General features: G+C 42.6%; 4 protein-coding genes across 4 annotated transcripts; 3 read left to right on the top strand and 1 right to left on the bottom strand.

The window, feature by feature from the left end:
* Window positions 1-314: 314 nt before the first annotated feature.
* On the bottom strand, window positions 315-17,199 carry LOC119724302 (bone morphogenetic protein 1-like). Its single transcript, XM_038195291.1, has 16 exons — window positions 16,667-17,199; window positions 15,189-15,476; window positions 14,894-15,008; window positions 14,345-14,558; window positions 13,838-14,021; window positions 13,384-13,533; window positions 11,691-11,897; window positions 11,084-11,233; window positions 10,429-10,644; window positions 10,001-10,123; window positions 9,654-9,779; window positions 4,360-4,485; window positions 4,035-4,173; window positions 3,543-3,793; window positions 1,237-1,435; window positions 315-851 (listed from the first exon to the last, which is right to left on the bottom strand). Exons 1-16 carry the CDS (start codon window positions 16,956-16,958, stop codon window positions 677-679), a joined length of 2,955 nt encoding a protein of 984 aa, XP_038051219.1. The 5' UTR covers window positions 16,959-17,199; the 3' UTR covers window positions 315-676.
* LOC119724304 lies at window positions 5,002-6,359 on the top strand. The gene is made up of 2 exons (XM_038195293.1): window positions 5,002-5,380; window positions 5,837-6,359. Exons 1-2 carry the CDS (start codon window positions 5,163-5,165, stop codon window positions 5,922-5,924), a joined length of 306 nt encoding a protein of 101 aa, XP_038051221.1. The 5' UTR covers window positions 5,002-5,162; the 3' UTR covers window positions 5,925-6,359.
* Window positions 7,064-9,915, top strand: LOC119724303. Its single transcript, XM_038195292.1, has one exon. The coding sequence runs from the start codon at window positions 7,101-7,103 to the stop codon at window positions 9,168-9,170; it is 2,070 nt and encodes a 689-aa protein (XP_038051220.1). The 5' UTR covers window positions 7,064-7,100; the 3' UTR covers window positions 9,171-9,915.
* A 467-nt stretch (window positions 17,200-17,666) lies between the features above and the next one.
* On the top strand, window positions 17,667-21,517 carry LOC119724301 (SPRY domain-containing protein 7-like). Its single transcript, XM_038195289.1, has 5 exons — window positions 17,667-17,807; window positions 19,421-19,537; window positions 20,012-20,172; window positions 20,569-20,671; window positions 20,930-21,517. Exons 1-5 carry the CDS (start codon window positions 17,699-17,701, stop codon window positions 21,025-21,027), a joined length of 588 nt encoding a protein of 195 aa, XP_038051217.1. The 5' UTR covers window positions 17,667-17,698; the 3' UTR covers window positions 21,028-21,517.
* The last annotated feature ends 1,641 nt before the right edge of the window (window positions 21,518-23,158 follow it).

Raw genomic sequence — 23,158 nt, 5'->3', positions numbered from 1 at the left:
TATCGGTATTTACGAACTACGGAATCACCATGGCTCGGCTCTCACATACATTTACATTGTACATTGTATTCTGCACTATACGGCTTAAGTCATTTAGAACATCAATGTCTATCTGAATTTGCTATTACCTAGAGATGTTATGCGGCTTTAAACGGGAAAAAGTTGTTCTCAATTTTTTTTTAGCGCAAGAACTTAAGTTAGGCCAATCAACCGAATAGCTTGTCCCCCGTACGTGCGCGCTTACACGTTGAAAATCAACAAACAAAAAATGTGAAATTACCCGTCGATGTTTTCTTTACTTCACCAAAAATAGGTTAAAAGAAATTTAATCATTGACTACAACGCTTTAAATACGACTAAAACAGTACATTGTTAACATTAGAATTAAATTAGCACCATTTGACAATAAGCACATTTCCTTATATCAGGTCAAAAGACCGTTACTTTAAAAAAGATAATAATGAACTGAAATTAGCAGCATAACGAATGCAATCAGGCAACCATACCCATTTGAAATTAAACAGTTCAGCTAAACATTTCTATCTATTCTTGGACCCCACCCCGAATTCTACGCAGAAGGAAAACTTATACAGCACCTTTTCTTTTCATAATTCACAATACCTACTAGTACAAAGTAAAACGTTACTTAAACTGTCAAGAAAATGGAAGTTCCACGTCAAACGCCGGTGTTGTTTTCCACCGTGTCTGAAGCAGGCAGCACACGGGGCTGTCGCACCTCAAACACGACCTGGAAGCCCGCGGCCCGCACGGTGGCATCCGACTGGAATTTGATGAAGACTTCCCCCGTGGATGACGTCAATTCCTTCGGTGGCATCTTGCTGCCACAAAATCTGCAAAGATCCAGAAAGAAAACGATGACATCATAACTGTCAGAGTTTGATTTTCAGAGAAACGATTTGAATCTCTATCCATTATTTGAATATAATATATTGTCCGTTTTTGAATATGTATTAATTTAAACCCAGCTAAACTTTGCTTTTGCTATTATTATGAAGTAATATGTAGTCTTCCCAAACAGTCGTAACAATGGACGGTCATTATACTGTCAAAAAGTCACAGCTTACAATGTTTTTAAAAACAGGGGCAGGTTTTGGGCGGCGTAAATACTCCATTTTAGGGCAACCTACTTGTTGTCAAAGCAATTGTTGAAAACTCAGTATACTCAGTATCTATGCCAAATGAGGCTAAAAGTTCGTATACCAAAAGCTCATTAACCTTCCTATATGTCTTGATTGCGGCTGCTCTTGGTCGCCATCTTGGATATCCAGGAAATCGAAGGAGCATCTGGCTTCCTTCTCTAGGTCAAAGGTCACGAAGTGAAGCCTGATGGTGCTTCCGGTGATCTTCCAGACACAGTGCACTTCGTTGGGGTAGGCGTTCGGGTACCCAGGAGACTGTAGCATACCAGTTCCAGCTAATGGAAAAACAATAATACTATAGTGAGTTTTCTCAAACAATGTCTTTGGCTTCGTCTCCTGCTCCATTGCCAAACTGCATTCTGAACCCGGAACGGAGACAAGGCCGGGGTTTGAGAAACGGCTCTTGTACTTGTAGACCATGGACCACCAACATGCATGAAGCTAGCATAATTGCTCAACAAATTTAGGTCACGCGTCACGACGTCTTTAGACTATAGGCCTTTAATAAAGATACGTCGTTTCGTCTATTACAGTCTACCATGATCATAATCAATGCTAAATTAAATTGCACTATAATTTGGTTCTCTGAAAATGAATAAGACTGCTGTAAATTGCTGTCTGACTGGATTGACCTGAAATATTAATCTAAAAGATTAAGGCAGCCTGACGTTCCGATCTCAACAAGATCTTCTCCAGAGGCAAAATGACAGAGGTACAAGAAACAAACATGTAGGGACCAGTGTTGTAGTCGAGACCGGATAGTCCGAGACCGAGACCAAGACCGAGACCTGAAGTTTCGAGACCGAGACCGAGACCGAGACCAGCCCCTTCAAGGCGGACCGAGACCAAGACCGATATGGTCCGAGACCGAGACCGAGACCGAGACCGCTGATAATAAATAACAATAATCTAAATAAAAATCAAGACAAATACATGTAATTATAGTTGTAAGTTGTAACCTTTCTATTCACGAAGATAACAGACAAAATTTTGACCAGTGGCAGTGTTGACAAATTGATACATGACACCTTACTTGAGCAAGAAGTAGTTACACTTAAGAAATATGGGCTTTGACATGTTGTCTACACCCAATCTTGACAAAAGTAAAAAGTTAGACGTAGATGTTTTATCTGTTAAAGGAACTCGTATCCTATCCACAGTATCCCCTTGGTTTCAGCTATGACTTCTAACGGATATTTAAAGATGCAATTTTAATTTTACGTTGCGCCTTTTAAAAAAAATAAATATAGGACTTAACTTCTACCAATTAAGACTTGTGTACTTGATTTTAAAAAATGGGAGCTAGAAAATGTTGAATTATCTTTTAAAATTTTCGTCATGGAATATGGACTTGTAGGCCTACATGTAGACCCACAAGTTGCGAGGTGGTAGCCAGATATGGATTAAAAAAAAAATCTGACAGGGATTTTATTTTTTGAGGAATAGTGGGGGTACTTCAAATGAGCTGCCAGAAAATGGAGTCTCATTATACACTCTCATGGCAACAGTGAGTGGTAACTGGTAAGAGTGTGTGAATTCAATGCTGAAAAATCAGGTAGGAACATTTACTTTTTCTTCAAAATACTGCCCCAAATTAAAAAGAAAAATTGTGTTTGGGTCGAAAATGTCACTAATTTGGAGCACCTCATTTATTTTAAGAATACAAAAAATTCAAGTGATTACGCCCACAGGGGTGGGCTAAACTACACAATCCCCGAAAATGGCAGGCCCTTATTGCATAAATTGTTACAAGGTTATACTTTGCTTTATGTGCCCGACACAAATGTCGGGTAAATGCCGAACTTGTTCCGATTCTTCAGTGACTGGTACTGCTGCAGCTTGGGGTACTTTGGGGACTTTCCAACGTGCAGTCCGAACCAACCACGATATATAACGATCGTTAACAAGCTTGACAACATGATCTACGGGATAGCAAATGTTTTAACTATCAACAGTACTGAACGAAGTGAACACAAAGTAATCGATCGAGCTAGCTGTAATTGCTAATTATTGCCGGTCTCGACCCGAGACCAGCCAAAATATCGAGACCAAAGGGGACCGAGACCGAGACCACAGCTCCCGAGACCGAGACCGAAACCAGCAGAGACCGGTCTCGAGACCTACAACACTGGTAGGGACTCACAAGCACGCAGGGCTGGGAGAAAAAAAAAAGTATTAAATTATGGGGACAGACCAATGTAGGTGAAGATCAAAGAGAACTCAGGAGTAGAAAAACGAACAAAGGACGGATAAAATAGGGGACAGACCAAGGGGGATATATTGGGGGAGGGGGTCCCGTTACTTAGTCACGAATTGCATAACTGTGAGTTATTGTGTGTTGCTATTCTTAATTGGGATATAATTCTGACTTCTGACACGGACCCTGCAACACGCCTCCGCACTCCACACTTCTATTCTCCCGCCCCCGCGTGAAGTAATCCACGTGGAAGGCGCCCTCATACGGCCACAGCGAGCGGTAGTGTATCCATATCAAGTCGGAGCTAGTGTGGTAGACATCTTGTGCGTCGCCTTGGTTACAGATCTGGACTTGGGGACCAGACGGTGCTTGGCCCTCCAGGAAAGTGATGTAGTCTGGGCAGGGACTGTCAGATGTCCAATTCAATAATTCCACCCTGGAAAAGATTAAAGCAAGTCGCAATTAATGATTTACTGCACAACACCCGCAGGCCATTGTGATAATGACGTCATAATGACGTGTCATATATGTTGTTCATCCAACCACCAATGGCTGCGAATTATACAGTTTACAACACTCAGCAGGTTTCACAACAAACTATGGTAATATAATATCCACTCTGGGTTTTTATAAGCAATTCAAAAAAGCAAAACGATGGAAGAAATATTCTACGGAACCTGAAAGAGACCGTGAGCGCTGGATCCACCTGAATTCGCCAGACACAATCTAACGTGTTGTTGAATCCCACTGGTGGCAGTTCGGGAGAAAAGAATGACCCTTCTGTGCCTCCGTAGCTCCCACCACAATTCTTGATAGCTGTTAACAAAGAAAAGATACAAAACGAGACACTTTTATTGGTGCATGTGGGGCAGTTGGGTATAGGCAAATGCTTTGTTTCTGTTGGTTCCACCAGATCACAATCATTTTAAATCGATTTCAATGTACGCTCTTTAAAAGAATGCACGTCAATGAAGACGACATGGAATTATTGTCCATACATACCAATACAATCGTTCCCGTTTGGCGCCAAAATGAAACCAGGGCTGCATGCGCATGCGTACCCGCCAATTGTGTTGTAACAGTGCTGCTGACAGCTATTGCGTGCAGGGTCATCACATTCGTTCTCATCTGCAAAAAAAAATCAATTTACGAGAATCATATTTTTAAAAAAGTTTATCAAATTTAAGAACAGAAGGCTTGTAGATGCGCCAACTTTGAATGCTCTTTTATACGCACGCGCACGTGGTGAGCGCGCATTTTTACTCCTGGACACGCGGGGTACTATTACATCACAAAGAGCCAGGGGACGACAACGCCACTTCGTCTCTGAAAAAAAACACCTTTGTTTATTTACTGTCCTCGACAACATCAGTAAACTTAATACAACTCCTCTGAAAGTCATCAAAGCTTGATCGTGTACATCGTATGTCAGACCCTTTATCAAAAAGGTATCTTTTACATATCGCTAGCGTATTATTACATGCATATCAACCGCGTTTGATGATAAGAAATGAACTTGTGCCTGTAATCTACTATAATCGCATTACAGGTAAGTGATCGTGTCAACTTATCTCATTTCATTACGTCGTCAGCACATTAAACAAGCTATTGCCGGATTGCAGCATGCACCCGTGGTATACATCTATCAAATGCCCATGTACAACATTAACTGTTTTGTCTTCACTCTTAAATTCCACGAGGATAATTCATCTAGACATCTAGAGTTCAACTCCTAACTCGTGTACAGGTTATCGGCCAAGTTTCAACGTGAAGAAGGCAATGTAACTTTATCCTCTGACGTCACCATGTCAAAGTTCGAGTGGGATGTGACCCAGGCCCGTTTCCAGGCAGCAATGGAGAGACTGAAGTCGGTGATTGAGGAGTACGCCTCCTTCCAGACGGCGATGGAAACGGAGGAGAAATTTCTCGCCAAGAGACGAGCGCGTCTGCGGGAGGCCCGTGCACATTTCGCCGTCCTCGCTGGCGACGTCGCGGAAACTAGGCGAGATCTGGAATCACTCAGGTAACTTTGCAAAACACACATCACCTCGGGTAACTTGTCAAAAGCTGAATCACTTGGGTATTTGGCAAAACTCGGATTTTGACGAAACCTGAAACACTCGGGTTACTTGGCGAAACATGGATTGGCAAAATCTGAATCACCGTAACTTGACAAAAACCTTGATCACTCGGGTAACTTGGCAGAGACCGAATCCTCACGTAACTTGGCAAAAACGTAAATCAGCTACCTTGGCAAAATCTGAATTACCCGGGTAACTTGGCCAACTTCCAATCACTCGGGTATATAACTTATCAAAACCTGAATCACTCGGGCAACTCGGCAAATCTCGAATCACTCGGGTAACTTGGCAAAACCCGAAACACTCAAAAACTGGTTGAGGTTCTTAGCTCAGTAAAAGAACATAATTTTCCAGAGACGCCATGACAATGCGTCTTTATTTTAATTCTTATTTTTTAGACAAAGGACAGAGGAGGAGGAGGCACATGCGTTGGAGTTTGAGAAGCGACTCTCTCAGCAGTTTGGACCCTTAAGAAGCTCCTGGTGATCTCTGCACACGGGTGTTCAAAAGACAATTTCAAAATAAGCTTCGAAACCGAGGCTCCCATTGCTCTCTTTCTTGTGAGGATTTATAACTCAAAAATGAATCTCAACGTCATAAATATGCTAAGCACTGGCAGCCTCGGTTTGGCTGCCGATGTACAATTCGTCTTCGGTGAAGAACTAGTGAACAACCAAAACTGCTCCGTGAAAGGGCGCAATTATGCTGTTAACCTTGGCCCTGTGATTATGTGCTATATTTGAAAATTTAGTCAATCACAAAATGAATTTAATTTTTGCTGTAAAAGCTGTTGTAAAACTCAAAACTGCCACTTTGATAATTGGTTAGTACAATCTGGCATTAATTCTACAGCGGGATTATTATGCAAGAGAGACAATGGTATAATTTAATAAAGACTTGTGTTCAAAGTATTAACTTGCATGTCTGGAAAGGTGTCAAAATACCTTCAGTAGCTCATTGGAACATTAACATAATTCGTCAGAAAATAGAAAAAGACAGGTGTTTCACTGTCAGGCAGACAATACAACGACCGGAAAAGATGTAACACTTTAGCGGTGAGGCGACGCCAACGCCGCCGTGCGCAGCGCTGCATTTCCCGGGCAGCTTGGGCTGCGGCTTCCGGTGAGGTGACTCCGATGTTGCCGTGCATTACAGATCAGTAATGCAGTACTCAACGCCGAGGGTTGACGGTCGTGATGGAGATGTTCCACGGCAGAGCTTGATGCATTTTCAAGAATGTACACTTCACACGCATGATCACACTGGCAAAATAACATTGGCACACTAGTGCAGTGGAGATTAATATGTGCATTTTGCGTGTGGGAGAAAGAATTACGTTTCTGCACTAGACTTATTCCACACCTTATTGAAAGCTTCATCTTCTGAGCTTCATCGACGGTGAATCGAAACTGCTGCTCAGATGGGCGTTTTTCGTCTTTGGTGTACGTGGTATTGAACGCACTAAAGTGACGCAGAACTGGTGCTAAAGCATTGCCATGGAAACCGAAACACGCTCTTCGAACTAATCGCAACAACACGCCAACATATCATTGACAAACAAATCATCTTTAAAAGTCGAGTTTAACAAATTGTCTAAGCTGAACTGTGAGTAGACCTACGCTTTATCTTATTCTGTGGAAACTGGACTGCCGAAATTCAACCATGGGTCAAGACGCCATGCCTGCGGGCCTCTCTGGCCCGTCTTTCTCCTCCGACCTTCCTCCTAGGGAGAGGGTATTTCTCCGAGGTCTTTACACGGACGTAGAGGCCCGTCTTGGCCGGGTTGACTCGGGCATCGACGCGCTCCGCCGCCGGGTCCGCGACTTCGACGGTGTGTTGGACGGACAGATACGCCGCTGCGAGTCGGCTGAGGGTCGGGTCCGATCGCTGCGGGATGACTTCTCGCGAATGGACCGCGAGATCTCGGAGATGTCAGCCGAGCTTGGCTCCAACTTGGAGGCCGAGGAAGATGACAGGCAAGATGCGAGTGAAGACAATATGGATGGAGAGTTGCAGGGCGCCGATACCTCAGTAGACTGCAACATACAAGTGAGTCGGTCGTCTGCGGCGGATTCAGGGGCCGGACGAGTACATGTTACTTCCGAACTCGGAACAAATAGTTCTACAGAATTGGTCCGAACAAGGGAAACACTGGAACATGGTTCAGTAACGAATGTTACCAATGGGGATGGAACGACAACGCGAGCGGGGAAGCATCAGAAAACGACAGTCAGTAAGTCGAGTAACTCTATCCCTACCCAAAGTGGTCATCAAGTTGCACACAGCCGCTTTACGAATTCGTCGCAGTCAACTGGCGTGCAGGATAGCGATTCTGATGAAACACATCACGGTATCGATTCTTGCAATCAGCAATCAAGGAATCGACACCAGTCACGCAATAGAGACAATGGAGGCATTTCTATTCACCAAGACAATAACGCAGTGTCGATCGGAGTCGTCTGTAACATCAATGACCCAACTGCGAATGGGCCAGCTCGACCAAACATGGCGTCGCGCGCTCGATCGATTGAAGGACACTCAAGGGATCTGTCACGTGCGGAACAGCAGCTTGTCGATTTGGCTCGCGAACTCAACGACTTCAGGAGAACAATCTCTGTAAGCAATTCCAAAATGAAATCCGACGACTGTTTGGCGGAGTCCCCGAGTTCACGAAACGAAGGAGGTGCAGTAGCAACTGCACAGCATACAGAAATCGGTCAAGGAGCGACGGGTACTCATCAAACAGCCGTGATAAACGTCAACGAATTGGAACATCCGTCAATCCAGAGCACCCGAAATATTTCCGTTGAAAATCGAGGGAGCAGATACGCAGAATTCGATAGATATGTGGAGGAGATAATCAAACGGCATTCAAGAGAAACAAGCCAAAACTTTGACGAGTCAGAGCAGACAATCAAAGTCAAGTGCAACGAAGAAGAGAAGAGACGTGAATTGAAGCATGTCGAGCCATTGGAACAAGAAAAGTCCATGTTGTCAGCTGAAGGGGTATCTGATGAGACCGATTCTCCTTCAGACACAACGCAACTGCCGGAGACAAAATTAAACGAAAAGGATCTAACTTCATCATCGACCGCGGAGGGATACACCACATGTGACGAAGGGGACTCCCCGTGTGTGTGCGAGCACGGAGCAAACGTCACGTGTCAGGAGACCGAAGCAACCAATTCAAATTCCTCCACGTCTGAGGGTGAATGCTGCCACCAAGCGACGGAATCTAGACCAAGACAGGGGTGTTTAGAGCGCCTGTGCGAGCAATTATCATCGAGTGTCGAAACCAATCCATGCGGTTGCTGCCTTCGCGACGTGCTCGCCACCTACGTCCGCCAGTTCCTGCAGCTCCTGCACTCTCGCGTGACCCAAGAGGTCAAGAAGCAGTCAAAGGTCAAGCAAAAGGTCAGGCACCAGGGCGGAAGCAACAGGGGCCGCGTGACGGACGCTGACATCAGCCGTGCACGTGACGCTGTATTCGGCCGGCTGGGCCTGACGATACCCATGCTTGAAGTCTTAACGGAGTTTGACCACCATCACCAGATCGGGTCGGAGCATCGCACACAGGTAGATCCAGCCCACGTCACCGATGACGAAATCCACCGGTTGTTGGTTACCATGGGAATGAGCTGGCACGCTATGAACAACCACCTCCATGACAACGACTGTGCGTTCAGGATTGCCATAGCAACGGTGCATGCCCAAATGCACCACGTGGACTAGATGTCTACAGTTTTTTTTATGTGGATGTAAACAAATATGTAAAATGTTCCTCATGGGGGTGAGCATTTTGAGGCAAAAGACCGTACGACAATAAATCACCAAAAACAATCTGCCTGATGGTAAGGAACATTTTGAAGGGGGTAGGTGGCCATGAACTTGTGACGAATGCAAAAATACTGAGTGTTATTATCAACGGTCCTATGGGGTCAAAGTTTGTAAAAACTTTATAAGACAACAACGAAGATCTTTCAATTCACATGAATCAATAATCTTACAACAATCTAGAAGAAACAGCGGCTACCTACAATAATAAATCAATAATTTATACTCAAGACCGCAACAAATGGAAATTTTTCATTTCTATAGTGCCATGGTAATTAAGTCAATAAGTGGTTAAAAACAATTCTGCGATTTTTGTGAATGTGTTATCGAATACACGATGGCGAAATTTAATTTGAGTACAAACTATGTTGTTTTATTTACCAAGGCAGTGAGTTTTGTTGTTTGGAGATAGGTAGAGGCCTTCTGGGCATGCGCAGTGGAAGGCGCCCTCAGTGTTCACACATAGGTCAGAGCAGCCGCCATTGTTGTCCAGGCATTCATCAATGTCTGCAAAATCCAAAATCCATTATTTAAAAACTTTCGTCACATTTGTTAAATTCAGAAGTCGGGGTATACCAGTTTCTATTCCATGATCATTATCAATATAGATAGTTTCTACAATTCCATGAATTTCGTTTCCTAATGTATCAGTTTAGACATTGGTAATTTTTGAGAAATTTATCACATTTTCAGTCGGGGGAAACTGAGGTTTGATTCCATCTACGCACCTGTACAATTACGGTAGTTATCGGCCAACGTGTACCCGTATTGACACCCACACACGTAGGTACCAATCATGTTCAGGCATGCTTGCTCGCAGTTACCGTTGTTCTTGCGACACTCGTTCACATCTATAAAAAAAATATATAAAAAAAAACGAGACAGCAATTTTAGCAGCTACACTGACTGATTGTTAAATAACCCAATTATATTAAGAACACAAAAAATCGAGGGAAAATGTACGTTAGTCGTTAGCAAAACCTTGCTCCATAACATTATTTTCGAATTTTTCCCATTAATTTAAACTTTCTCTTTTTACCTTATTCGGAAACTATACCAAGTTGCAAGTATAAGGTACATGTATAAGTTACCCTAGCGTTTCATATAACATAAATACAGACTAGGCGGAATGTTGATTGGTCAAGATCGTACTCACCTCGTTGCAAATACTGCGCGTGGAATCTGGTTGGCCGGCTCTCGTTGCCCCGCCTATCCGGGTGACCCGAGTGCATTTCAATGCGCAGACTCCGACCGCTGGAAGCCACGCCCACGTTGATCTGCGTCTGGCATATCTTGGTGATGAGCGGCGATTGGCTGGTCTCCCCGTCAGTTATCTTGAGAAAGTCGCCGTAGCAACCAGTCGCTGAAGACACTTGAACAGAAAAAAAAAGATTGCTTTTAAAGTTCATTAACCTAGTGACGAAACAAAGTTAAAATCATTCTTGAATTTTTTCGTTCTATGAAGTCCCCTTTTAGTCAATGACTCGTTTTAGTTATTGAATCTTTTTAGTCATGAATCACGTGTATGTGAGGACAGGCAACGCCCACAGTGATTCTGAAATATTATTGGTTGCTATGCGCACTGGCTGTACCGTCTCTCCTGTACTCTGATTGGCCACTTTTCCAGCACACCCACGCGTCACGCGGAACGCAGCACCCTATTCGTACGCGCGTAGATAATTATTCAAAATCCAAAACGTGCCTCCAGGCCAGAACTAAGGCTACGTTTATTGTCAGCATGTTCCCATGTTTATTAAATGGACAAAAACCACCATCCTCCATGATTTTAAGGTTTTTTTCTTCAGACTAACCCGGTATGAGTAATTCTAGTATCCGGAGGGTGACGATAAATCCTTCATCGACGGTGATCTGCCAGACGCTCTCGGTATTCGGTGGGAAGGAGCCGGGGTAGTTCTCGCTCTTCAAGATGCCGCTGCTCGCCGTAAGACGATTTTCTATAGCTACACAAGATAACGTGCCAAACTTTACTTATAAAAAAAGACCGCCAGAAGAAACTGAAAATGACTATCTGGTAAAAGAAACCAAAAATAATGATAATGTAATAGGTACCAAGACGTCCTTGGGTAAATAACTGCAAGTTAAAGGCAATAATTAACTTTTCATTTTCTAAAATGAAAATGTTACGACTGAACTTAAAACAGCCTTTTAGAGACACTTGGGATTTGCAAAAACAATACATTGAACACGACGTGCTTAATTATTGTCAAAACATAATCCTTCTTTAACTAAAAATTTAAAAAGTGAAGAAAATAATGCCTTACAGTTTGAAAGTTTTGTAGGAAATAGCCGGCCTAACAGAAACTAATGATTTATATTCCGGTAAGAAGCAGACAGAAGTGTAAACAAATCATATATTATTTTTGGTATCCACACACGTACGAAACTCGTCATACTTACACACCGATTCAAACTTGGCGGCGAAGCCGGCCCTCGACTGGAACTCGGCGCTGGTGCCTGCCCGGAAACGCAGCCAAGCCCTCCCCGAGGCCAGCGTGACGGGCGCCGGTAAGGTGTTACCGCAGAAACGGCCGATCAGACGGCCCAGCTCACCCTGGCCAGCCCGCAGCTCCACGTGGGCCGAGGAACATTCTCCGTTCTCGTCAACTGTCGAGTTTAAAATTTAATATTATTTTACATATAAGCCTGTAATGTATTGAGTTTGAAACTTTTGTGAGGTTTTGGTGGCAGTAAACCCACTGGTCCTTTTCTTTTGTTTGCGTCATTTTGATCATAGCTATACGACATGACGTAACAATAAAAAAAGACCACTTTGCTGACACCAAGCGTCTCAAAAGTCTCCCATTAATTTTTTTTCCACATTTTTTTCAGTCTCCACTTAAGAATAAGTCTTTAACAAAAATCTTAAGATACTGTCAATAGAATTCCAAGCGCAGAATCCTACTTGAGCCAAATCTAAACATGACCCCAGCGTGACCCAGCTATTACCAAATATAGTTCCGTGCCCCGCCGTCTGACCCCATTGTAAGGTCAACCCCAGATCAGGGATAAATCTGTCATTACCTTCTCGGGTTTCAGCGGCTTATTCGCGCTACCTATCCTCAGGGAAATTCGATCAAATTCCAAAACAACCAGTGTTTGTAAGATGGACTCGATACACAGGGGAGGAAACGAGGCACATTATAGTCCCCTTGGGATGCCAGACCTACTTAAAGGGAATATACATCATTTGCTTTTGCTGTAATTTTCAGAAATGGAGGGAATTGGGGGGTTGGAAATATATAGCAAATATAGTTACACTGACTTTTTTGAGGTTTTGGGTTCGAAAATGTTATAAAAACCAAGAAAAACAATCATTTTCCTGTAGTCTGGTTCCCCGACTCCAGTTAAGAAGAAAACAGAGCAGTTTACATACATTGGGGAATTGTAAGGTCAGGGAACCAGTCTAGCTGGCTTGTACCCGTTCATAGGTGTGTAATCGATTGCAAACAAGTGCGATGGTCAACTGGGGCCAGTATTTGAAAAAAAGCCAGTTTTTGGTCGGCCGATCAGCGTTGGAAATTGATACAAAAATACCACTTTTCTTGAAAATGACAGTATACCAGGTGCCATGATTTTACACGATGCTTTACACTGTCATTCACTAACAGTCCAGCAAGGTATTTCAAAATGATTTGGTAGTTTTATTTTTTGATGTTTACAAATGTTGTATTTTCCCTTTAAGGAAGCCAAGGTTGATGAAGTGTGATGTTGTGACTGCTGCAAGTAATGCTACATTCTTCTCAGTAGCGTACGTGCCATGCCATAAAACGATCATTCCTAAACACTATAGAGTTTCCTTGTTTTTTTTATTTGAAAAAAAAAATCGATCAGCTTATTCCGATTTCCCCTCCGCCTTATCGGCTCATCAGGATATGCTGATTTTCCTTTTATGGTAAACAACCGGCCAAAAGCGTGAAAGACCACAAAGCTAAAGGGTATCGTCGAATTTGAGGGAAAAATGAAGTTTTGAGTACAAAATTCAAAGATTCAACTAGACCTACATCAAGGTCTACACCAAACCTAGACCTATGTCATGAAGGCCGCGTGAACCAAAACATAAAAAACCGAGAAAATTGTGATCACAACTTACTCGGTAGGTCAATGTCCACGAAGATCAGCTTCAGAGCGAGGTCTCCGCCCACGGAAATCGCCCAATCACAAGTCGTGTTGGGCGCAAAGGGTTCTGGGTAATGCGGTGACGTCAGCTGCCCGCTGGCCTTGAAGATGGTACCACCACATGCTGTGTACAAAAAAATATTGTGCGAATTAGAAGCCAATTTCATGGCTCTGCCGAGGAGAAACATTTGCTAATCATTGTCAATATTCGCTAAGAAATTACAGACGCAACGGATGACTGGTTTTTAGTTGTTTTAGATGAGCACATTAATTTGAGCAACACTTTCTGCCGCTACCTTAAACACATTCGCTTCGGGTTCGGCACCGACATTCGCCTCAATATGGGCCCAGTTAAGGACCACACAGTGACATTTTCATGGTTTTACTAAATGAAATTGTGCAAGTAGGCCTACGTCACCCATGCTCACCTCCAACCCTCGTGCATCGGTACAGAAGGTTAGCCTGCAGTATGTCCCCCACGCTCAGCCCTCCCCGCTGCCCTATCGCCCACTCCTTCTTCGGGATGATCGTTCGCTCCCGGTTACGACTGAAGGTCCGCGGTCCGTAATGCATGGCAGAGTCGTAGTCGTACGGCTGGTCTAAGGAGTTGATCTGACAATTAAAAAAAGGTCATTAAGTATTTCAATTTCTATGGACGAATCCGAATAGGCCATATAGTTTGAGCGAATGTGGTTACTTTTGGTGTACAGAGTGTTCGTTGAGGCACCTATACTTCAATCTGAAATATTACGGCATCTGTAATGTTTCAAATAGCAACATGTACATTTTTTTTTGATAACTTTGAATTCACATCTGTCCGTAACCCGAAATGGCGTCTTTATACAGCGCGTTCAACCGATGCAGGCAACGAATACATAAACCATCATGACCACAAAATTAATGGAAAGGCATGTCAGAAACATTTATGTTATTACCACGCTATGGTCGAACCGCCTGAAGTTGTAGTGATCCCCGGGCGAGATGTTAGCTTCGTAGATAGTGACGTACTCATCCCGGTCCGGCCGGCTCTGCTCGTGCCAGAAACCGATCACGTGGCCCAACTCGTGAATGATGGTGCTGAACTTATCACATCCGGGACCCAGCGAGACCACCTGCCTCGCGCCCGTTCGACCAACCAGAGAGCAGCATCTGTTCAGTACGAGGAATATTAAACGTGTTTAATATTCATAGGTTGGAATCGAACGCAAGACCACTAATCGGAAGTCAAGTGCTGTACCTAGTACCAAAACTGACCTATCAGAAACCATACTATAGTGAAACAATCAGATTCCTTTCTCAGGTGGTACGCACGCACTTAATGCTCGTTCAGCCAATAGGGTTACCAATTTCAAAGGCGCGCGCGCCTCAACTTCAAGAACGCGTTCGACTTTGTGCGCGAGCGTGGTACCACCTGCTGGGTTTTAATTTTGTTCGCAAACCATTGACCATTTTTCGTTTCCTTGAGTCCATTGGACGGTACGCACCCGCCAGCGAAGATGATGTGCACGTAGGCAGTCTCGTTATTTCGCGGCACGAATCGGATGCAAGTGTGCTCCTCCCAATGGCGCATGCTCCGCAAAACCAGATTCTTGGTATCCTCTGCAAAGAAATAATAAAAACAATACAAACTTAAATATCAGTTAATTGTCAAAAAGTTAAAGTGTCTAGCTCGAAAGTTCGTCATCCACAGCAATGGCAAAGTCGCAAATGCAGCACATTTTTTAATGGAAAATTGATAATGTTTAAATACCAAACACAACATTTTATAACAATAATTACCATCGCAGTCTGAATCGATTTCATAGGGTACCACACCATCAGGCCACAACCTCTCCTCCTGAGCTGTGGCTCCACGGCGCATGCGCGACCTCGCCTCCAGGTCACGGCGCACGCGCCGTTCGGTCTCCACCCTCCACGCCTTCTTGGTTCTGTAGTGTCGTCTCTCTCGGTTTTCATGTTGGTCCTCTGGGTCGGGATGCATTGTGCTGGATGTTCTCTCACTATCTATGAACGCATCCTGCACACTGTGTGACCAGCTGTCCATTATTATGTCTTTCTGGTAGACGTCTGGAAACAATTGCAGCAGATTGGTTTCATGAGTTTTGACGTCTTAGCCAGACCTTGAAGAGATTGAACCCTAATGAAAGTTCCGTGTCCTCTAACAAGTTGTATCAAAACAAAATGACCAGTAAGTCGAAGCAACATTCGTATACGGTCGGTTTTTATTAGTGCCGCAAATCTTAATTTTGACTGATGAAGCTTGTCAGTAAACCGAAGTTGAAATTGAAATGGAATATGCGTACTGACTATTCCGTTTGCTCGAGCAATACATTGCGTCCAAATTAATTTCAACAGTTCAAACTCTATAAGGCCTGGCTTGATGATAATGTCATCTCGCTTTTAATTAAAACCATAAGAATGTACCTTGGAATAACTAATAAGTTCTCAACTGACATTTATTGTAGTTCTGGAACTAAAAACATTCCATGCTTACCAAACTCGCTTAACTTATTCAAAGACCCCTTTTCAAGGTTTTCTTAATTTCTCTTAAATCATAAAAACTGATTTTTTTTTTCGTCGATAAAGCGGGTTTGTACTTATGGTAAGACTTATTTAGGGAAACAATTCGATACGACCGACTTGAAATCAGAAGAACAAAAATAACTTGTATCAAAACTCCCTCTGGGCAACAGCCTGTTCGCATAAGGAGGAGCGACCTTTTCACTTCAAGGAACGAAATATTTAATCAACTTGGGAAATGTGGTCTGATTCGTTCCAGATGTGAGTGAACAATTTAATTACAACCTTGCAAGTGCAACCCAAGCATGTATGGTGGTGGCTCAATATGCTCCGTTGTGTAAACCGTCCAATCCTTCGCTATTAAAATGTACTATGGCAAGATTTTAACCGCTTTGAATTGTGAATGATTTTAGGCCTACTCCTTACTATAAAAAACATTATACCAAACATAGCTGTCATTTAGAATTTTTCAGAAAACTTCACATGTAACATCTATTCATTTGCAAGTTTAAGAAATGAACATTGTAAGAAATTCCGTCGCCCTAAGTTGCGTGCTGTTGGTCTGTTCCAAAAAAAAAGTTACATTAGGCCTGCCGTTTAGTGGTGTTGTTATACTTTAGTTATAGAGGCGTGTTTTCCTTTTTCCATACCACAGCTGAGCAATAAAACAAAGTCTGCACATAACTTGACGAACGTAAAACAGCTGACGAGCCAGAAAAAACCGGCAACAGCCCTACCTTCATCGTAGCATGAATTCCCAGACGCCAACCACACGTTGTCTTCGTCATCACCGAGCAGTTCACCGGCGCTCCCCTCCCGAAGGCGCCGACCATGAACCGCGATTTCCCCCACGCTATACCCCGGCCCGCCCGGTGAGTCCCGGACCGTGTCTCGGAGTCCCACAGCAGCACGTGCATTGCTTATTTGCAACAGTGCGGCAGCCAGTGCTAGTGCCACGCAACCCAAGGCTGGGCTGACGCGTGGCCGGGAAACTCTCAAGACAACTGGATACCGATGGATTGATGGCATTTTCAGTGGTCCCTCTTCACCGGCTTTGAACGTTTGCCAAAACTCAGTCAAATTCAGAGGCGGCTGTGGCGGTGGAAAGCCTAGCCTATGATCGGCGCGGGTGATCCTCAGTTACTTGGCTGGATGATCCGCCGAGCATATTGGGCAGACTGCCGCACGCGTGGCTTTTAAGTCACTCGTTGACAGCAAAAACAAGTGGCGAACTGATTACACTTGCTACACTACAAAGCTATGGTCCTCAACGGATTTGGTATGGAATTAGGACAAGTGCCCGGGGGGGGGGGGGGGGGGCGTAAGTGGAGGGCTGAAATGGTGATGGAATTTGTGTCAAATGGTGACAGAACAATGTACCACCCCACGATTATTTTGGAAGGACAGCAGGCATCCCCTTGGGCACGTGCGGCGTTTTTACCCCTGGAGATAATTAATAGCAGGTTATTCGTCAAGCGCATTTATACCGCAACTTTATAAGGCCGCACTTGACCCGAAAGATTGTAGGTGATATTTGACAAAAACACAAAGTCAGCCCATCTGCATTATTCCAATTTCCGTGTTCGTACAATATGCTTTAAATAGAGAAAGTCCATATATTTCTGACGAAATGAAGTGTTTTTTCTAATGTCGCACGCGGCACGATTGAAGGGAGGGGGGGGGGGGGGGGGGAGGGGGGTCCAACGGCGACGCGGCCCGGCAGTGGTTTCTCAATAGCGCCACCCAGCGGCCAGATTGTGCCAGGCAAAATGGCTGCATGTTTTTGTTGTTTTCGGTGCTGGCCGGGTGGTGGTTTTCGTACGGGTCATGTACCACTGAAAGAAATCCCGACTGTCACATTGGACATGTCACATATGGGTAAGACTATGCTGAATCGTTTTGCGTACAATTGATTGTCTCAATGAGAGTTCTTTCAAAGGGAAAAAGGTCATCAAGCAAGATCCTGTTGGTGCTGGTTTACTAAATTACTTTGCATTAGCTTGAGTGACTCCAGCTGACATGCTCATATTCATTCACATGTAGCGCTGGAGGAAGGCCTGTGCGTTTCCATGTGGTAGCAAGAGACCCTAAAAAAATGGCCTCTCCCAAAAATTGTTCATTTTTACCTCTAATATCCCACCCAAGAGTTCACCCACATACCTCATACATTCAGCAGTTATTTACGAAGCCTAATGATCGATTTGAAACAAGACCAACAAAAAAAAAGTGAAAAATCTTGACGATTTCGGTGGCTTGTCCGTAAAAATACGCCTGTTCCAACGGCTGTCTTCCATTTTGTTTTGCTAATTATATTAAAGTATGCATCACGTGATGACATAAAAAAAATCGGCGCGCACGATGTATTTGGGTACCACACCGCTTTCAGGCGCCGCAAGTGAGTTCAATTTTCGTCTGGTGCGTTGCCGTGGAGAGCATTCTCGTTGTCTTGCTTTCCGCGACAACGCACCAGACGAAAATTGAACTCACTTGCGGCGCCTGAAAGCGGTGTGGTACCCACATACATCGCGCGCGCCGATTTTTTGATGTCATCATCACGTGATGCATTCATTAATATAATTAGCAAAACAAAATGGAATACAGCCGTTGGAACAGGCGTATTTTTACGGACAAGCCACCGAAATCGTCAAGATTTTTCACTTTTTTTTTGTTGGTCTTGTTTCAAATCGATCATTAGGCTTCGTAAATGACTGCTGAAATTATGAGGTATGTGGGTGAACTCTGGGGTGGGATATTAGAGGTGAAAATGAACAATTTTTGGAGAGGCCATTTTTTTAGGGTCTCTTGCTACCACATGGAAACGCACAGGCCTTCCTCCAGCGCTACATGTGAATGAATATGAGCATGTCAGCTGGAGTCACTCAAGCTAACTTTGCATTGCATGCCATTGCACCACATTTGTGAATGTGATAGACATAACCTGGCATGCCTGGTATTGGTAATGCACAAGAGGAGATTCATGCCAAGTTGCATACAGAAGTACGGTTACCCTAGATAGGGATATTAATAAATGTATAAGGGCGCTGTTCAGTTGGTGACACATTTTCCTAAGGAAATTGTGATTAAAATTTGAGGAAAGAATGTTGCAACCTGCCACCACTATTTTCTTCATCATCTCATTGAACTAAAGCAACAAAGGTCAGACAAAAATGCCTGATAAAATGATTATCAGTGATGATAAGAGTGAATGTGGGAGTAAGCATTTCAGTCATAATCTGCTCTACGATTTGTGTGCCAAATAATCACGTTTAACTCTGCATTAAACATACACATTTCAGGGACAAAAATATCCCAGTTAAGTTTAAATCAATTTTTCTTTGCTTTGCAGAATCCGATGGAAACATAATTGAAATGTATCCTATGAATTTCTCTACAAAACCCCATCCGAAACAAATGTAGAAAATTTAATCGAAAAATGTATTAGCCTTCCTTCCCTAGATATAATCTGAAAGATTTCTCCCTTTTTTCTGCAGGTGGCGATGTAGTCATTGTAAAATCGGGACGAAGAATTTGTGGAACCGGGGGAGCCCTTGGCAATGCACCACTAGTCCAAGACAAAGCCTACTTTGAAATGAAGCTTCAGTCAACTGGTAAATTACATTTAAAAAAAAATAATAATAACGTATTGCGGCCTTATCATTTGGAAGTGCAGCAAATAAAATCTTTTGAAAGATATACAAAAAATTTAGGCCTAAATATGTGGACACTACTTCATCAAGTTTCAGTAACATTTGTGTAGCCATTTATTTCAACGACAACAGTAAATGCCTTGATTCTGGTGACTCAACTTCATTCTGCATATCTACTCGCATATAAAATACATCACCAGTGTTATCAATAATGAGTAAATTAAAAAAAAAAATGATTTGAAAAAAGTTATTTGACTTTAGCCAAGAGTAGGTGTGCCGAGTAAAAACATGTCACGAGCCTAAATGGGTCATGATCTAGCTCATTCTTTTTTTATAAGAACGCAAGTTTGCTAAGTTTACCACAAATATTTGTTTTTTTCTCCATGCGAATATTTCAAATTGTTTAGATGTGTGGACTGTCCTTTCTTTCTGCAGGGAACTGGGGTTTTGGGATCGCCACCCGCAAATGCAATTTGAACGTCCTTCCTCTGGGCAGCAAATCAGAGAGTTGGATGCTGAGGTCGGACGGTACCATTTCCCACAACGGGGAGTGCCTGCACAAACTGGAGGCTGAAATCGCTGAGGGGGACATCATTGTACGTAAAAAAAAAAAAATTGAAATCACCATCTTTTCTGGGTATTTTTTTCAGTTAAATAATCAAGTTGCAAGCGTACTTGACCAATTTTCAATTGATCCTTTGTATGTACTGGTCATAGGGAATACAATACAAAATTCAAATATGGCTGTATCAAATAGCCATGATGATTCAGTCCATTGAAACAAACTTAAGATTACTTTCACTTCAAATAAAAGAAAGCGGAACATTTCATTTATTTCTTTGTTTATTGCCGAGATTTTGCAGCCGAGAGGATGGATCGTGCATGTAGCTTACCCAACAATAATTTCTCAAGTTAAAAAGTTATTTAGACACAAAAAAAATATTTACATTTCAAACTATATAGTTAGTTTCTGTCAATTTATATTTTTCTAGGGGATCACGTATGATCACATCGAGTTAAACTTTTACAAGAACGGCACGCCCCTTAACCTGCCGGTCACCGGGATCCGTGGGACCGTCTACCCAGCCACGTATGGTAAGCTCAGTTCTCACCGAGTACACAATTCAAAATTGACAACCTGTTTTCAACATTTAAGGCAGTGTATAAACTCTGTCTAATTTGTAGTGTTGTCATTGAGTTGTGACTGGACGTGTGAAATGAGTTGTGGCCCTAGAGAAGGTGCCAAGCTGGTGAAACTGTAGAACAGCAGAAACTTGGACCTGAGAGTCTTCTGAACAAAAAATGCATCGTGGTGTTTTTCCAACATTGTTTTTCTTTTATCAACTCCCACAGTTGATGAGGGTGCAATTCTTGACGTGCAATTCAGCGAGTTCTACCACACGCCACCGGCCGGCTTCGACAAAGTCATGTTTGAGCAGTCGTTATTATGACATTCTTTTCCACCTATTGTGAACTGGGCAAAGGCTACTGGCCGTGTGCTCCCCCACTGCGGTTTGTCTCTCGCTACAACAACTCTCCGAGAAACGCAACTTGGCTGAGAATTTACGCAGCTATTATAAGTCAAATGACTGCATGATGTACACCGACTTGAGCCTCACGAAAACTACATTTGTTCCCTGCAAGAGTGTGTTGTGCAGAAAAGCCATACTGCGTATCAAGTGGACTGCTATATGTTTACAGCTGAGCTAGAAAAGCAGAAGGAATCTTTGTGTAAAGTTTTGTCCTTGACTACTTCTTTTGACTAAAGTACAAGGCCAGTGCTGAAGGAGTTGAAATCATGTCGAGTCCTGAGATTTGAACATAAAGTCTTCAAATTGAGTAGAAGTACAAGTCTGTGTATGGTGCTCGGGTCTGATTGCTTTAATGTGTAAGTAAGAACACAAGTACTTTTAAAACAGTAAACAAGATGAAGCAAGTAAATCAAATACTGCTAATGCTAATTTACCTGTGCAGTGAGATGTAGATGAAGTATTGTATCGGGCTAAGTAGTCATACACCTTGTTTTTTTTACACATACGTGTGTGGATGCATTTACAAAAACATGTACTTGTAGAAAATATCAAAATTCGTAATCATAGGAAGAGCCTATGAAAGCCCCTTGCTACACTTGACTGAACTGTTTTCTATTTGTATGGTGACAAGTAGTTGAAATGGTAAAGTATTAACAATGTATTGTGGTGTACATGTATGTGTAGCTGTGTGAATGTAGCAATGCTTCTTAAATCGTGAGTGGAGTTTAACCTGTTAGGCCCTGCAATGCCCAAAAGCGCCCTGCCTTTTACTTCTTATACCCCCCCTGCTCTCTATGGTTTTCTGGATTTATCATGGGGTAAATACATTGTTATACTATGTAATACAATGTATTACAATGTAATGTAAGTGGTAATGGGTTAATTAACCTCAACTCCCTGGGCATTTTGCTAGGATGTCACCTCAATCCTGCAAAATCCTCCGACTCTTTCCATGTAAAAATTGCATACAGCCTCAATCCTGCAAAATCCTCCATTATTTCTTGATGTGATCCTTATGTGGTCCTTGGAGGGGTGACCACTGCCTCAATCCAGCAAAATCCTCCAGGAATCACTGTCAATATGTTGTTGTATGTTTTCTTATCCATATCAGAATTTTAATTTTGTGGCTCCTATTTTCTATTAAATTAAATCATTGACTGAAATAATTCAAAGGGACATTTTTATTCCTCAACCCCAAAAGTCTTCTTTTTTTAAATTTGTTCCCGAACGTCTATTCTGATCTTTAAAAGCTACATAGCATTGTGTGAAAAATGAAAGCAAAAACATATATATAAATAAATAAATAATTATTACTTTTAAAGTTTTTTTTGAAATTTTAATTCTGTTTTTGTGCACTTCACACCTGATATTCAGTTCATCTGAAACAAAATTAATGAGGTACTATTAGAGATGCATCCCCTATTTATTCTGGAACTTTTTTTCACGAAATCATTTTATATCAAGACATTTCAATATTATCACGGAGCTATGTCTGAAGCATGTCAGACGTACTAAATGTTTATTTGAAAGTTTTTTGTATACATTTATGCAAATATATCATTGTTTGGCGTACGTTTTTCACGAGTACAAATGAAGCACCCATAATTGTGAGGAAACAGCCTTTATGTATGGTGAATATAAATGTGTTAGGAATATTTATCACTTGTTCAGCATTAAATGTTATGCAAATTAGACTTAAAATGCGTTTGATTTTTCATGTACCCTGGGTTTTCTCTTTATCAATTCAAAATATCTGCATAGAACAATGTTGCGACATGGAGGGTTTCAAACATTCTGGACACAACATGGAGTACCATGGAGCACAATTAGTGTCTATGGAAAGTTGACAACAGCTGGTGGACACTTTACTGCACACTGACTCTTTAGGAAGACCTCCCATATGTTTTGTACACATCGCCAAATTGGGGACCTGTTGTCCTCTATTGTTCAATGTCTTCTATTGAATGCAGAAACAAACTCTACACACTGCGTGTCTATACACAATTTATTAAAAAAACCTGACAAATAAAAGTAAAAATACAACGAGGCA

This window comes from Patiria miniata, unplaced genomic scaffold, assembly GCF_015706575.1.
Source record: "Patiria miniata isolate m_02_andy unplaced genomic scaffold, ASM1570657v1 HiC_scaffold_18, whole genome shotgun sequence".
Classification (NCBI taxonomy): Eukaryota; Metazoa; Echinodermata; class Asteroidea; order Valvatida; family Asterinidae; genus Patiria; species Patiria miniata.
The sequence above is the reverse complement of the archived record's forward strand: the minus strand, read 5'-3'. Positions and strand labels throughout refer to the sequence as shown.